General features: G+C 42.6%; 1 protein-coding gene across 3 annotated transcripts in view; it reads right to left on the bottom strand.

The window, feature by feature from the left end:
- Positions 1-14,126, bottom strand: part of CRHR2 (corticotropin releasing hormone receptor 2) — a 92,313-nt gene that overhangs the window by 53,405 nt on the left and 24,782 nt on the right. For 2 of the 3 annotated variants that reach the window (XM_062493464.1, XM_062493483.1), the window contains one exon: positions 6,388-6,473. In XM_062493464.1, coding sequence (XP_062349448.1) covers positions 6,388-6,473 — 86 coding nt within the window. Of the gene's footprint in view, positions 1-5,854; positions 5,858-6,387; positions 6,474-14,126 lie in introns of all 3 variants that reach the window. The other variant, XM_062493474.1, reaches the window with a different exon arrangement.

Genomic DNA, 14,126 nt, shown 5'->3' with positions numbered 1-14,126 from the left:
AAAAAAGTTATTTTGTCCCTACTTTTCTTATTTTTTTTTCCCGTTTCCTCAGGTGCTCTAGGTGTTCTTGTTTTAAACCTTTGTCATTTTAGGCGACAAATCTACCAAAGACACATCTTCTCAGAGTTTCCAAAGTTATAACACATTCTTTTCTTAGGAAACAGCACGGTCTTAATGAGCCAGGTTATGCCATTTTCCTACTCAAATAACTTGGTTTTCACACAAAAATGTCAGTTAGAATAAACAAGCCCTTCCCATACAGGCAGATTTTCCTCTGAGGGACATTCCTTGCAGGCTATGACCTTTATCCTTCAAACCCAGGGCAGAATCAATGCAGACTAAAAGAGCTGGAACCTGGTGGTGTCCCTTCAGTTCTGGGAGAGCCTGACAAACCAGGGATCCTGCTGTTTCTAGCAGCAACCCAAATCTGTGCTGAAATTTCCTGTATTAATGGCTATTTCTTAGGATGTGGGGGAGATTGCTGGTAGGTTCTTGATCCTGTAAATAAAAAAAAAATAAGTACAGAAGTGCTCCCATCTAAGTCAGTGAATTTAGAGATTTAGTGACCAAAATTTGACCTTGCAGAAACATCTTTATTGGTGGCTGCTGTTGTCTTTGGAGAAATGAGAAGCATCTCCTCTCTTTGACTGGTTAGGAAGAAGTAGAAAGACACTATTCAGATAAATACTGAAGCTGGCTAAAAAGAGATTTGCTATTGGAAGACTCAATGTCCCCGAAATATATATCTATATATTAGTTTTGTCATTTATTTATTTTCAAGTTAAGCAGGTCTTTCCCCACGTTGGGATGTTGCCCTCGTTCAGAAGAACAAGGCTCTTAAAAACCAACCACTTACATTTCCTCCCTTGTGATAAAAGTATGAAAATAAAACCTTACAAATGGCACCATTCTTTTAAAATTTCGTTTGAATTTCTTTTTTTCATTTTTTTCTCCTAACAACTTCCCTTAACATTTTACTCCAGTGAAAGGAATTTGTCAGTGAATGAATGTTTGGCTGAAACTACAACCAGCAGCTGTAGTTAATCTGGTCCATTGTTCTGTGAAGATAAGCATCTTCCAGCACTTTGCCAGAGAGCCAGGGAGCATTCTTGGAATCATTTTTGTGATGAAACCTGCCTGTATCTTCAACTCACAGAGTAATGTGCTGTTTCTGGACAGAACTCAACCACGCAGAATATTTTTAAGTCTATTATAAAATCCCCTAAAATAAACTTCCCCATCCACAGGCCCATTTTCTGAATTGCCTGGAGGTGAAAAGGAAAAAAGCAACAAAACGAAGCTCCGGAATGCAAATTCCACACTGTGTTTCATCTGTCCTTCAGTTGAGGGGACACCTGAAGGGAAAGAAAATTTGCTTGACCTGATGTGCCTACCTGTGCAGTGCTGTTTTATTCAACAGTGCCCTGGCAAACTGCAAGGCTCATTGATTCTCCTGCTTAATTCACAGAGCCAGAGGATCACAGAACATCTCAAGGGATCCAAAAGGATCATTGAATCCAGCTCACTGCTTCTCGCAGCACTATCAAAACCCAAACCCTCTGACAAAAACCTTTTTTTCAGAATTGTTCATTTAGTGCTAGAAATCTCCTGGAAGATGGCAAACCTTGTGTTTTTCCAGCATGAGCTTCCTGCTTTTTGAGTCTGACCCTCCTTTGGTGCCTGACCACCATTTTAACTTCAGTTTAAGAAGGTGTGGCTCAAAACATGAGCAGATTAATTGGAAAAATAAAATTATTAAGCTCCTGTTTGATGCACTGATGCTGAAGGAAAAACAGGCATGACTTTCATATTTTCTGCTTCCGATGCTAACAAGGTTTCCTGAAGGCAAATTCAAACATCATAGAAACAAGAACTGCCTTGGTGCTTACAGAAAACTGAGCTGACAGGGTGGCAAGAACACTTTCCACCAGCCTACATGCAATCTGCATCTCTGCTGGAATGGGAGACAACACCTTCAGGGCTGAAAAGCACATACCCAGAAAATCATGTGTTTGTTCCCCAAAGCTCAGCTCATGTAAAATACTTGCACAGCTCTTTTCTGGCTCGCCCTCTTGGACACCGATACATTCAAAATGTCAACAACCTTCTCCTGTTACCCAATACCCTTCTGCTTTCAGGAAGATGTTTCACTTCCCTAAAACAAAGATTTAAACTGCTGGATTAGGAATGAGCCAGAGAAGGAGATCACAGAATCCTGGAATGGTTTGGGTCAGAAAGGACCTTAATGATGATTCCTGCCATAGTCGGGAATGCCAGAGCTCCTGACCTGGTCCAGCCTAACCTGGAACAGTTCCGGGGATGAAGAATCCAGAGATAGGGAATTCAGGGATGGGGAATCCAGAGATGGTTTTAGCTCCTGGCCGCAGCAGGTCACACCACTGCAATCCCATTCCAGGATATTAGACATGACAATCATGTTACACCAGGCAGGGCAGAGGTGTCTCCCATGAACTTCTACCAGGTAAACTGAGGAATGGCAGCACAATGTCTTCACCTGCACTCCTTTGCACATCCAAGGCATGGCGGGTTCCCCACAGGCAGGCTTCAGGCTAACAGAGTCCTTGTGTAGGGGATTTCTCCCCTTGCTTCAGCTAGAAAGTGACTGCCTAACCTGTCCTAAACAATTCAGCGAGTGATTTGAATCAGTAACTACCCAGTAAGAGCACTCTTAGACCATCTGACAAGGATCCTGCTTCCTCTAACAGAAGTTACTGACAGGTCCAGCCAGTGTTTGCAGCTCGTGTGTCCACGGGAGGCTGCACAGCCACTGCCAGTCGGTCACTTCCAATTTCCTCCTGGTGCCAGGATGATCTCAGCACCAGCACAGCTTAAGGAAACCTCTCCAAAGACTTTCAGAAGCAACTGGAAAGTATCTCTATCATCCCAGATGACTGTGAGCTCACTGCTTTCCCGTCCTGAGCCAGCTGGGAGCTGCTGTGGCTGATGTGACTGCGCTCCTATGCAGGATACTTTAGTCTGAGCCCAGCGTGGTGCTAACTCAGCTACTCAGCTTGAAGCCACCTCCAAACATCAGCAGAAGCAAATTCACGTACAGCTGCCAAGACCACAACACCCAAGTTCCTGATTTATAGCTCTTTTTGGAGGCTAACGTGTATCTATTGCTGCCTGAGACGCTCACTTTTCCTCTAAGAAAAGCAGAGATTTGTGTCGGATGCAGTGAAGGCCCTTTCAACACAGGAGCTTGTAGGCTGAGGGGAATCTTTCCATTTGTCACACATCGTGCCACCAAACAGCCAGCTGGATCAAAATAATTCCTGTACCTTCTTCCTGTGCCTGAGAGGCTGAGAGTCAGGGTGACATGAGGACATCACCACTTGGGTACTCACCCAAGGCAAGGGTTAGAAGTAGTTGTGCACACGCAGGCACCTTGTGGTCACTGACCTCCATGGCTGCTGCTGAATCAGAATTTTTAAGGTGGGAAAAGACCTCTAAGATCATTGACTCCAACCATTCCCTCAGCATCACCCTGTTCACCACAGAACCCTGTCCCCAGGTGCCACATCCACAAGTTCTTTGAACACTTTCAGGGATGCTGACTCCACCACTGTCCTGGGCAGTCTGTTCCAATGTCTGAAAACCTTTTCAATGAAGAAATTTTCCCTAATGCCCAATCTAAACCTCCCTTGGTGTTAACTGAGGCCATTCCCTCTCTTCCTGTCCCTGTTTCCTGGAAGCAGATCCCGAACCCCCCTGGCTGTCCCCTCCTGTCAGGGAGTTGTGCAGAGCCACAGTGTCCCCCTGATCCCCCTTTTCTCCAGGCTGAGCCCCTTCCCAGCTCCCTCAGCCTCTCCTGGTGCTCCAGCCCCTTCACCAGCTTTGTTCCCTCCTCTGGACATGAAGGACACAGGTATCCCAAAGGACAGTCACCTGCCTTGGAGATGCATGGAGACACTGGGACATTTTAAACTACACCACATTTAAGGAACTACACTACAACTACATTTAAGGAAGTAGATCTCAGTCAGAGTGGGTATCTAGCAGCAAATCAGTCCCAGAGCAGTTTTATCAGCTACTGCCACAGGTCTCAACTACAAGCAGAGAAATGATGCATTGATATAACCTATTGAATGTGTGCTAATGAGCTGATGCCCCTAAGATTGACCCACAGATGAAAAAAACTAAAATTTCTATTGCTACATTACCAAAACTATGTCATAAAGCATGGCATTGATGTTGAAAAGTAATGTTCCTATCCCCTGTCACCAATCACTGAATTGAAACCATGTGATTCTTTAGCACTCTGCCTGTGAGTGGTCAAGCTTAAAAACAGTGTTGGGTTTTTTTGATTAAAAATAAACACAAATCACAGAGCATTACTCCCTGGCTGATGTTTAGCATCTGCTAAACTCAATAAATAACAACAGACCCACTTGTGTGCCTGAATCTCACCTTTAATCACAATGGAGCAAATCTGTGGAGATTGTTCCTTTTTTCTATTTTTTTTTTTTTGAGATCACAAAGTATTCATCTGTAACACTGAGCATTATGAGAGATTTCAAAAATATTCAAAAATATTAATATTTGCAAAGCTTGTCACAAATCTTTAAAGATCTAACAAATGAGTTTTTAAGCCTCTGTAAGCAAGGGTGGGGGAACATCTGCACTTTCATCTGTTTAAGAAACATGCCATTTAAGGAGTTTTAAGTTATCACCATAGCTGCAAAGTTTTCAAAAGCAAAAACAGAGTATAGGGAATAATCCCATCCTCTAGTCACAGCACTTCTCCAACCTCGTCAAATAAAACCCTCTGTATTTGCTCATGCACAGACAGCCACTGCTGGGAGCCAGGCAAACACATAACAAATGTTACTAAAATGCAGCAGCGTTTTTCTGAATGGGTGCAGCTCACTGCTCCCAGCTCAGGTTTCCTGTACCACCTAAACCACATCACAGATATCCAGTCTTTGCCCAGCTCTGCTCCTCATTCTCCAGATCAGCACTGGCTGCTCCACATCCCCTCTCCTACCCGCTTGTAAGACATGGTCAGTCTGTCCCTCCCAGCTCCCCCAGCTTGTGCTGGCCCCAGCACTCCTGCAATAATGCACTGAGATGGTTTAGGGACCCGATTCACCCAAAAAAAGACCCAGCAGCAAGATAGCTTTCCATTTTAAATGGGTGTGAATTGTAAGGAGGGGCTGCACTGGGGTGGTCACAGTTTAGGTTGGTCTAAATTGCCATGGGAGCCTCTCCACCGTGCTGGAACACCTTGAATATCCCTCTGGGTGGCAGCCAGGTACTGGCACAACTTCTCTTAATCCCTAGAAGCCTCTAGGAAAAGGAGAAGGGATTAAATTAGTCAAGGGGTACGAATAGGTCCTCCTCAGCTGCTGGTGTGTTATTGTTTGTTTTCTGATTCACTGGTGAAAACACACACTGACCAAGCATGTGGATCTTACAGGATGGATGTTGAACCACAGCCAAAGCACATTCTGGCTTTTGGGGTGCAGCACCACTCTAGAGGGCTCCCCGAGTACAAAATGTGGGATCACACACTCCTCCTCTCCATCCCTGGCATGGCACAACTAGAAGGACAGAATGAGCTGAACGAAGCCCAGAACAAACCAGTCTGAGCTGCTGGGCTCCACCCTGGCTCCTAGAGGGAAAAGCCTCTCCTGGCAGAGACAGCACAAAGCCTTCGAGGGATTGTGTCCCACCACAGCACTCAACACAGGAGGAAGAGTGTGAAGGGCTTGAAGGCTTAAACTGTGTGAGGGTGAGTATCTTCTAAGATGTCTCTGAGACATCTGAAAAGGGCTTTGCTAATTCCTCATAGCCCTTCTCAAGGAACTTAACCCCATATGCTAATTAAAACCTGCTAACTCCTATGTGATGCATGACTGGTTTTATCTCTTAAAGACAGCTGGGTCCTGAGTCTACTTTTTATGCTTTTTTTTGTTGCTACTCCTTTACATATTTGCTTAAGGAGAAATGACACTGAGATCTGTAAAGGTCAGTTGTTGATGAGACCTCAGAATGGGCAGATATAGGGTGGAATCAGCTGGTTGAAGTTATTTTTTAGTGCCAAAGAGGCTTTAGGTCTTATTGTTATTATTATTAACATTTACTGTAGCAGCTGTAGGCTCTGAACAAAGCTAGGAAAAATCTGCATAAACACACATCATCAGGGACATAGGGAGATAAAGCATCCTTTTTCAAAACCTGTGTGAGTAGGGGATATGGAGAGAGGATAAATGATTTGCCTCAATTCACAAGGAGGGTTTGTTGCAGAGACAGAAATGGAAACACTCTCAGAAGTCCCAAATTGGCACGTTAACCTTAAGTTTAGTTTTGCATTCATTTATGCTGAGAAATGTCATTGAGATGAATGAAGGGAAAAATACAGACCTTGTCATCCAGAATAGGCTCACACTGAGAGTAGTTTATCTTGGAAGCCCATGTCCCATTGCCCAGGCATTCTCTGTAGGCATTTCCTGGTACAGACCAAAATAAAAGAGAGATGAACACTCTGTGCTGGACTTGAAACAGCCTAGACATTTCACAGGTTCAAGAAAAGACTGACAGAACAGATAATTTACATGGCAAATCACTTCTGTGATGACTGGAGCAACCCACTGAGAAGAGGAGAAATAAATAACAAACACATCTACAGAGTAAGTATTTAAAGGTATTTATTAATAGTTTTTTTTTCTCACAGGGTATGAATTCAGAAGACAGCAAAGGTATGAGAACATTGCAGCTGAAACCATTCCTGGTGTTTTCCTAGGGTGCCAGTTCTCACAGGTCATAAGTGAAAATCACAAATTACTGAAGCAGAGATGGAATGTCTAAATTCAACATCGCTCTACAGGGCGTTGGGAACTACATGTGCCAAATACTGGGGTGAAGAGGGAAGTTCAATTACTGGCAAAGCACTCTCTGCATCCCAAGGAATTCTGAGAGAAAACTGCAGTTTTCCTGTACAAACCTTCCTCCACTCATCAAAGGCACATCCAACCCCAAGCAAGAAGTTCTTGGGTTTTTTTCCATTTTTATTTTGAACTATTTCTTAGAAATAAGAGACTTAAAATAAAACAGGAAATCCAGAAAGATCCCCAAAGGACAAATACAGACAACTTCCTGATGGACTCTTCATGATGTTGTTGCTGACTTTTACCCAATTTCTTTCTGGGCCTTTGCCATGGTCATTTAGTGCACGAAAATCAAATGGTCCTAAAAGTGTTGCTGACACCAGCCTTTGAAAAAGGCAAAGAGATTTCTGAAAAGGTACTTCTGAAAAAGGTAAAAAAACTTTTGAGAAGCTGCTTCTTCTTACAGAGAAGGGAAGTCAACAAGTAACAGTTCCTGCAGATGCTCCAGATGACACTGTATCCACACAGACCACTGAATGTCGCATTGCTGTTTTCTAGGTGCACTTTTCCACTGTTTCTTTTTGGAGTGACGAGGCCAAACAAATGAAACAGTCTGAGCGGGGTTTTAGGTGGTGGCATCCGATTTATATCCCTAAAAGCCCTTGCATTTATTTGTCCCCTCCTTTAGCCAGTGCTGAAGCTCTCTCTGCAGAATTGCTGCTGATTTTGAGCCTCTGTAGAAAAATCCTGACTCCCCAGATGAGTTGATGCTTACTTGGATGTTGAGTCCCACTTCCAGGGTACTGCTCATATGAAACCCTTATTTCATTCATTCAAACCCTTGTTTTACTCATTCTGACTCTTCATTTTCCCTGGTGGCTGTATCCCTCCAGCTCAGATGTGGAGAGCACAAACACAGTCCACCCTGCGAGGCACTGGGGACCTACAACCCTCTGAGCTGTCACAGCACATCTCCCACACAGGAGGGGATGAACAGGAGGAGGGAAATTAAACCGAATTTCTCTCGTCCAGGATCTCCTCCTGTATCAGTCACATATCAGAAACAACAGCAGTAAGCAGATCTGCCTTCTGGGAATCTCTCATTCCCATCTCCAGTTGTCATTATCAATTTAATTTATACCCTATGGTCTTCCTTCCTTCCTTCCTTCCTTCCTTCCTTCCTTCCTTCCTTCCTTCCTTCCTTCCTTCCTTCCTTCCTTCCTTCCTTCCTTCCTTCCTTCCTTTTCTTTTCTTTTCTCTTTTCTTTTCTTTTCTTTTCTTTTCTTTTCTTTTCTTTTCTTTTCTTTTCTTTTCTTTTCTTTTCTTTTCTTTTCTTTTCTTTTCTTTTCTTTTCTTTTCTCTTTTCTCTTTTCTCTTTTCTTTTTTTCTTTCCCTCTCTCTCCCCCTCCCACTCTCTTTTAATGACACAATGAAGCTCTTTTAGCCAGTGCTTTAAAGGAAAAGCATCTTATTTAGTGGGTGAGGTAAGAGCCTCACTGGAGGCACCTGAAGGAAGCAGCTCTGACTGTTTCAGTTCAGATTTTCTTTATGACTATCACAAAAAAACCCCAAAAACCAAAAAAAAAAAAAAAAAAAAAACCAAACTGGAAGAATCATAATGGAGAACACCACGGTAGAAACAAGCAATGAACATCCAAGAAGAAAAGAACACTTACATGATCTTTCTAGGGCAACAGGAACTAATAAAAAAAAATATATAGCTATTACCACTATGTTTTTCCTAGCTGAAAAACAATAGTGTAAAATTTCATTTTCCTAGGCGAATGGCATACTGAGAGTGCTTTCTCTTCTTATAATTTCCCCTTCCTTCCTGACTTTATTCTTAAGAAGGAATGCACCAAATAGAGATTTGATGGTTACAACGTGGTTATTTGTGCTCTGTGTGCACTTGCACTGGGATAACACAACTGGACAAGGAGATTTAATGTTCAGGAAAATGAATAATGAGCAGTAGATGACTCAGGATGGCACAGGCAGTGCTCAGTCTTTATGCTCAGAGCTCTTGACACATCATCCAATATTCACTCCTGGACCTCAGTCTACAGTCTCTTCTCCACTTTGAAAATGTTGATTTCCTTTTGTTGTGGATTTGTGGCTCCTGATTTCTTCTGCTTAATCATCACTCCAGGAGACAGGCAGGGAGGTGAAAGGGAACTGCCTGAACAGAAAGGAATATCCAAGAATGCTCAGGGTTTCCAGCTCCCACAGAATGGATTTAAACCCCTGCAGGCTGCAAATCCTGTTTCCCCTAAGGGCTGACTCAGGGGTGCTGATCAGAGTAAAATTCCACCAGGAAAGCCAAGGACAGCAGGCAGAGCCCAGACACACAACAGCAGCAGCAGCAGCAACATTCACAGCTCTTGTGGACTCCAAGGGGCTGTAAAAAACCCTGAAAAACTTCATTCCACATCACAAAAAAGTAGGTAAAAAAATCTGAGCATGGCTACAGCACAGCCTTGGCAGCAATACAAGCAGGATACCCAATTCTCCCTGACTCCAGCTCCTGGGAAAGTCCAGCTCAGTCCATTATTTTATAGATGTTCACAGAATATACCCAGATAAGCAATCACCTACAGGAAAGTCCCACTTTCGTGTGTTTGTATGCACATGCCCACACACCCACGCTATATAGAGCCTGAGCTTTATTCTTAGTGGAGTAGAACCATTTAAGAGCAGGTGAGAAATTCAAGATGGAGAGCAAAAGCTCCTTGAATGCAGAAGAAAATTAGTGTTGAATTTATATATTAAAAAAACCCAAAGCTCCTTGAATGCAGAAGAAAATTAGTGTTGAATTTATATATTAAAAAAACCCAACACAATAAAACAGACTGTGTTAATCACAACTCTGTATGTTTTCAGAGCTAACAGGACTTTTAAGAAACTCCAGCATACTTATTGTTTCAATAAAAAGAAGATGATCAACCCAGATTTGAGCCCATACATAAATAATAATCGAAAATTATTTTCATCTGACATGGAAGGACATGAGAGAAACTCACAGACTTTTATTTATTCCTTTTGAAGGACTCCTTACACTCTGGTGTTTGATAAAGGGGGTGCATGTCCAAACTCTCTTTCCAGTTTTCCCATAACTCTCTTCAGCACCCCTGCAACTCAGCAGCAGTACTACCAGATTAATTCTGGGAAAACTTGCATGGGATGAGAGCAGTTTTTCACAAATCACCTCAAGGACCTTTAACCCAAACAGAAATGTGTCTTTTAGTCATCTAAACTCACGTAAAATGAATGGCACCCTGATTTATTACACTTTATTAACAACACTGCCAGAGACTCTTCTCAAGAGCCGTCAGTGCGTGTCTAAACAGAAAATGGAGCAGCAACATCCAATATTTGTCATCCCAACTGTGATTCGTCTGCTTCTTAGAATCCACTGACAGATTTTGGCTGTGAGAGTGACAGAACACTGGAACAGGTTGCCCAGGGAGGTTGTGGAGTCTCCCTTTTTGAAGATACTTAATTTTTTTTTAAAAAACATGCTGCTGGGCAGGACTGCAGGCAGGTTGGATCAGATCTCCTCCATCCTGTGGTTCTGTGATTAACTGCATAGAATTACCTTCTGGAACAGCTTTAAAACACAGCTCAGGTACAATGTTAGTTTATGAGGTAAAACCCAGCCCTTAATTTCATTTCTGACTGCAGATGATGTTGCATTTCCGAATGGGGTATGTAACAGGAAGTGTTTGATGAGTGGTATTTTTGTATTTTTCTTTTTTTATTGACTTTTTTGAAGAACACAAACCCTTTCAGGTGGTGGTAACTCAATATGTATGGATTGGCCTGGTGGCAGCCTTGTGTTTAGTCAGTAAAAGTCCATTAAAAGCACGACACAAACAGGAGACAGGAGCACTGGGTAAAGGTAAGTGGATGTCATTCTCAGCAGGAAGTTCAGCACTTCCAGTCATTAGTGAGTGAAAGACAATTCCAGACACTCCATGCACGTACTGCTATAATGGATCTTGTCCCTGACAACTGGAAATAAGCTGGTTTTGAAAGAGATTTTACTTGTCTTGTCACATTTCATGTAGATAGTTTGACAAGGTTTACATTTCCAGTTATCATTAAAATGGAAATCTGACTTCTGTGGCTATTTATGCCTTTCATCTGGAATCTACAGAGTGGCCATGGAATCTTGAGACAAGTTCATCAGCTACTGGAGTGAAAGGAACAAACAGAAAAATGAATAAATAAATAAGACAGCCTGCTAAGCCCTGAGCTGAGGGTACGTGGCTGCTCTGACAGTTTGCTGATCCACGTTAGCTGTCAGCTGAGCTGAAATGAAGGGTCCAGCAATCAGAAAACCAGAACCCCCACTGAACACACTCCCTGAACACACAGGGATTTGGGAAGTGGGGTTAGGAGGGACTGTGGCAGAGACTCACAGATGCAATAAACACCTTGCAAGAGCACAGTGGGTCACATCATCCACCTCCCTACCCACAGGACTTGCTAGGTCCAGATTAAAAAGTGGAAGCCCCAAGAATTTTCAGTAGTTGTTTTTTAAAACTATTACAGACAGCCTGGTAAATCTCTCCACGGTGATTCTTTTTTGTTGATATCTCAAATCTGTATTTTTTCTCACTATGTAAAACAACTATTGAGCTGGTTTTGCCCCTGTACTGCCCTCTGACCTAGCTGCACAATTTGCCATCCTTTTCAGGGTAGGTTAGTTCTGCATATTTGCCACAGGTGGAGTTCAACCTTGTCATTTTAGAATATCAACTTGCAGCCAGTCTTGTCCACATCTCACCAATACCTTCCTACTCTGGCTTCAGGGCACAGCACAGCAGCCCATGGTGCCCCCAGCATAAAGGTGCTAATGCCAAATTTTCCAATGGAAAACAAGCCCAAGTAAGTGAGCTTTTCCCTTAGACATAAATCAAAATAGTTTCTGTGATACGCTGGTCTGTAAAATCAGAAGAGCCAGTGCTGAAAACCTGCTTTGTCTCAGTGCCACAATTAAAGCTGGATGACATCTTCTGAGCTGAATAAATGGATTTTGAAATACATAGTTTTGGGGCAGCTAAAATCACTTGACAGGTTTGGCAAATGTAAATTGGACCCAGGTTTTACCCCCTGAAGAAAAATTTTAGATACGTTCAAAGAACACGGGAGTAAAACAGCCCAAAATATCCCAGTGTGCAATGCTGTAGCCCAGGAGTTGCTCACGACATGGAGTTTAACTCTGGCCTCTTCCAATGTCGGATTTCATGAGGAATTCAAACCCAGTTTAGAAGATTCCTTTTTTACAGGGCGTTCTCACCACTGGGACATTGCAAGATCCTCCCAGTGTCTCCTCCAAACAAATTTTATTCATTTAATGTTCAAAATAAGACGTTCTGCTTGTTATTAAGCAAAAAAATATTCTCTTGGGTACTTATCCACCATGATCCCCAGTAAATCCAAGAGGAAGTGCATGATACAAATTCCTCAGATTGGCTGCCCAGATTTCATAGGAGTCAGATCAAATGAGACAGAAAAAAACCTGTGTTGCATAAGGCACACATCACTTCATGTATAGACTATTCTTAGCCCCTTTTCAAAGTCTCAGAAAAACAGCAAGCTTCTAAAAATAGGAACTGAATCATGGGGCTCTAAATTATTTATTCATGTGCCACCCTCCCTCTTTGGTGCTTTATTTTTTTCTGATTGTTGCGGTGACAAGCTCGAGCCAGGTAGGAGTCACAAAGCATCAGGACAACTGCTTACTATTTCTGGAAATCATAAGTGACAGCAGCATAATTGTGACATCCAGAAGACTGGGGAAAAAAATAGTATCTCTCCATATATTTTATTAATGATTGAGGGATATTCTGACAAAAATAAGGAGAGGCATGAACAGTTATCCAGCTGATGCTTACTGCTTTGTACAACAGCCAACATCAACCTAAAAGCCAAGAGGTGTCACAGCTGGGTGGTTTTTTGTCTTTTGGTTTTTTGTTTTTTTTTTTTAACTGTTCAGAAATGCATTTTTAGGACACTCTTTGAAGGCAGATAAATCATAATTTAGGTAAGAAATGTTCCCCTAGAAAAACAGTTCTAAACTCAGCTTTGTCTGGCTCAGCTTGAAGAGTCCTCAGGCTTTCAAGCACATCAGAAACTTTGATGAATTTTCTATTGTTTTCCTTTGCCAAGAAATCCTAAAGAGGTTTACAAGAAGCTCGAGCAGCCTAATTATGTTCACTTGCTGCATCGATTTCCCATCTGCTGAAGAGCTCAAGTGATTCACCCAGGTCACAGAACAGGTGAAAAGCCAAGACAGGAAGAGAACCTTTCAGAAGTTTAGCAGTGTTCCAGGCTCCTTCAGAGGTTTGGAAAAACATTTCTCTGGGTTTCTAGCCCAAGGCACCCTCTGTTGGACCTACAAAGATTGAGGGCACCTGAAGTACTCAGTTCTGTTTGTACAGAGGGTCACAGAATATTCTGGGTTGGAAAAGACTTTAAAGTGATCCAGTTCCACGCCACGGGCAGGAGCACCTTCCACTAGAGCAGGTTGCTCCAAGCCTGTCCAACCTGGCCTTGAGCTCTCCTTGCCCCAGGCTGGGGCTCCTGGCAGCAAGCAGTGATTGGAAAGATCCCATAGATTCAACTGTGCAGAACTGTCAGAAAACTGGCTCTTTTCAACCTTGTTCAATGAAATACCTGCTAATGTAAGACTTCTCACAAAAAATCTCACACATTCTGTTTGACTTTCTGATCCCCACATGGCTCACCTCAGGAAACACGATTTCTTCCAATATTTTTCACTCTTCATGCTTCCAAGGTTAGCAAAACTGTTTCATAAAATGCAACTCTTTTATGGTAAATATTCTGTTTCTTCACAGCTTCATTTTGAATTGTTTCAGGATTGAGGTATGGGCAGTGGTAGGCAATTCCCAAACTTGCCCTTTCCCAAAACAATCACTCCTCAGAAGGATGATTTGGGAATAAACCTGGAAGCTGCCTTCCTCATCCCAAATTGCTTATAGCTCCTGTGATAACCCTCCTATTAATAACTGAATAATAGAAGAATTATTATTCAGTTATATAATTATTATCCCTGTATAACATTAATTTCCTTAAGAAATTATTTCATGGCTTTTCACTGAGGGAACTCTTGTTCTGGAATGTCAGGGCTGGGCTGTTACAGAAAGAGCCGAGGGAACACTCAGAGGACAGGAAGAGAAAAACCAGTGAAGAGGCTCAGCAGCACTTGATACATTTTTGGTTAATCCTGCCTGCAGCCTCCCAAGGTTT

This window comes from Cinclus cinclus, chromosome 1 (genome assembly GCF_963662255.1).
Source record: "Cinclus cinclus chromosome 1, bCinCin1.1, whole genome shotgun sequence".
Taxonomy (NCBI): Eukaryota; Metazoa; Chordata; class Aves; order Passeriformes; family Cinclidae; genus Cinclus; species Cinclus cinclus.
Note: the sequence above shows the minus strand (reverse complement) of the source record. Positions and strands in the feature narration are given on the sequence as shown.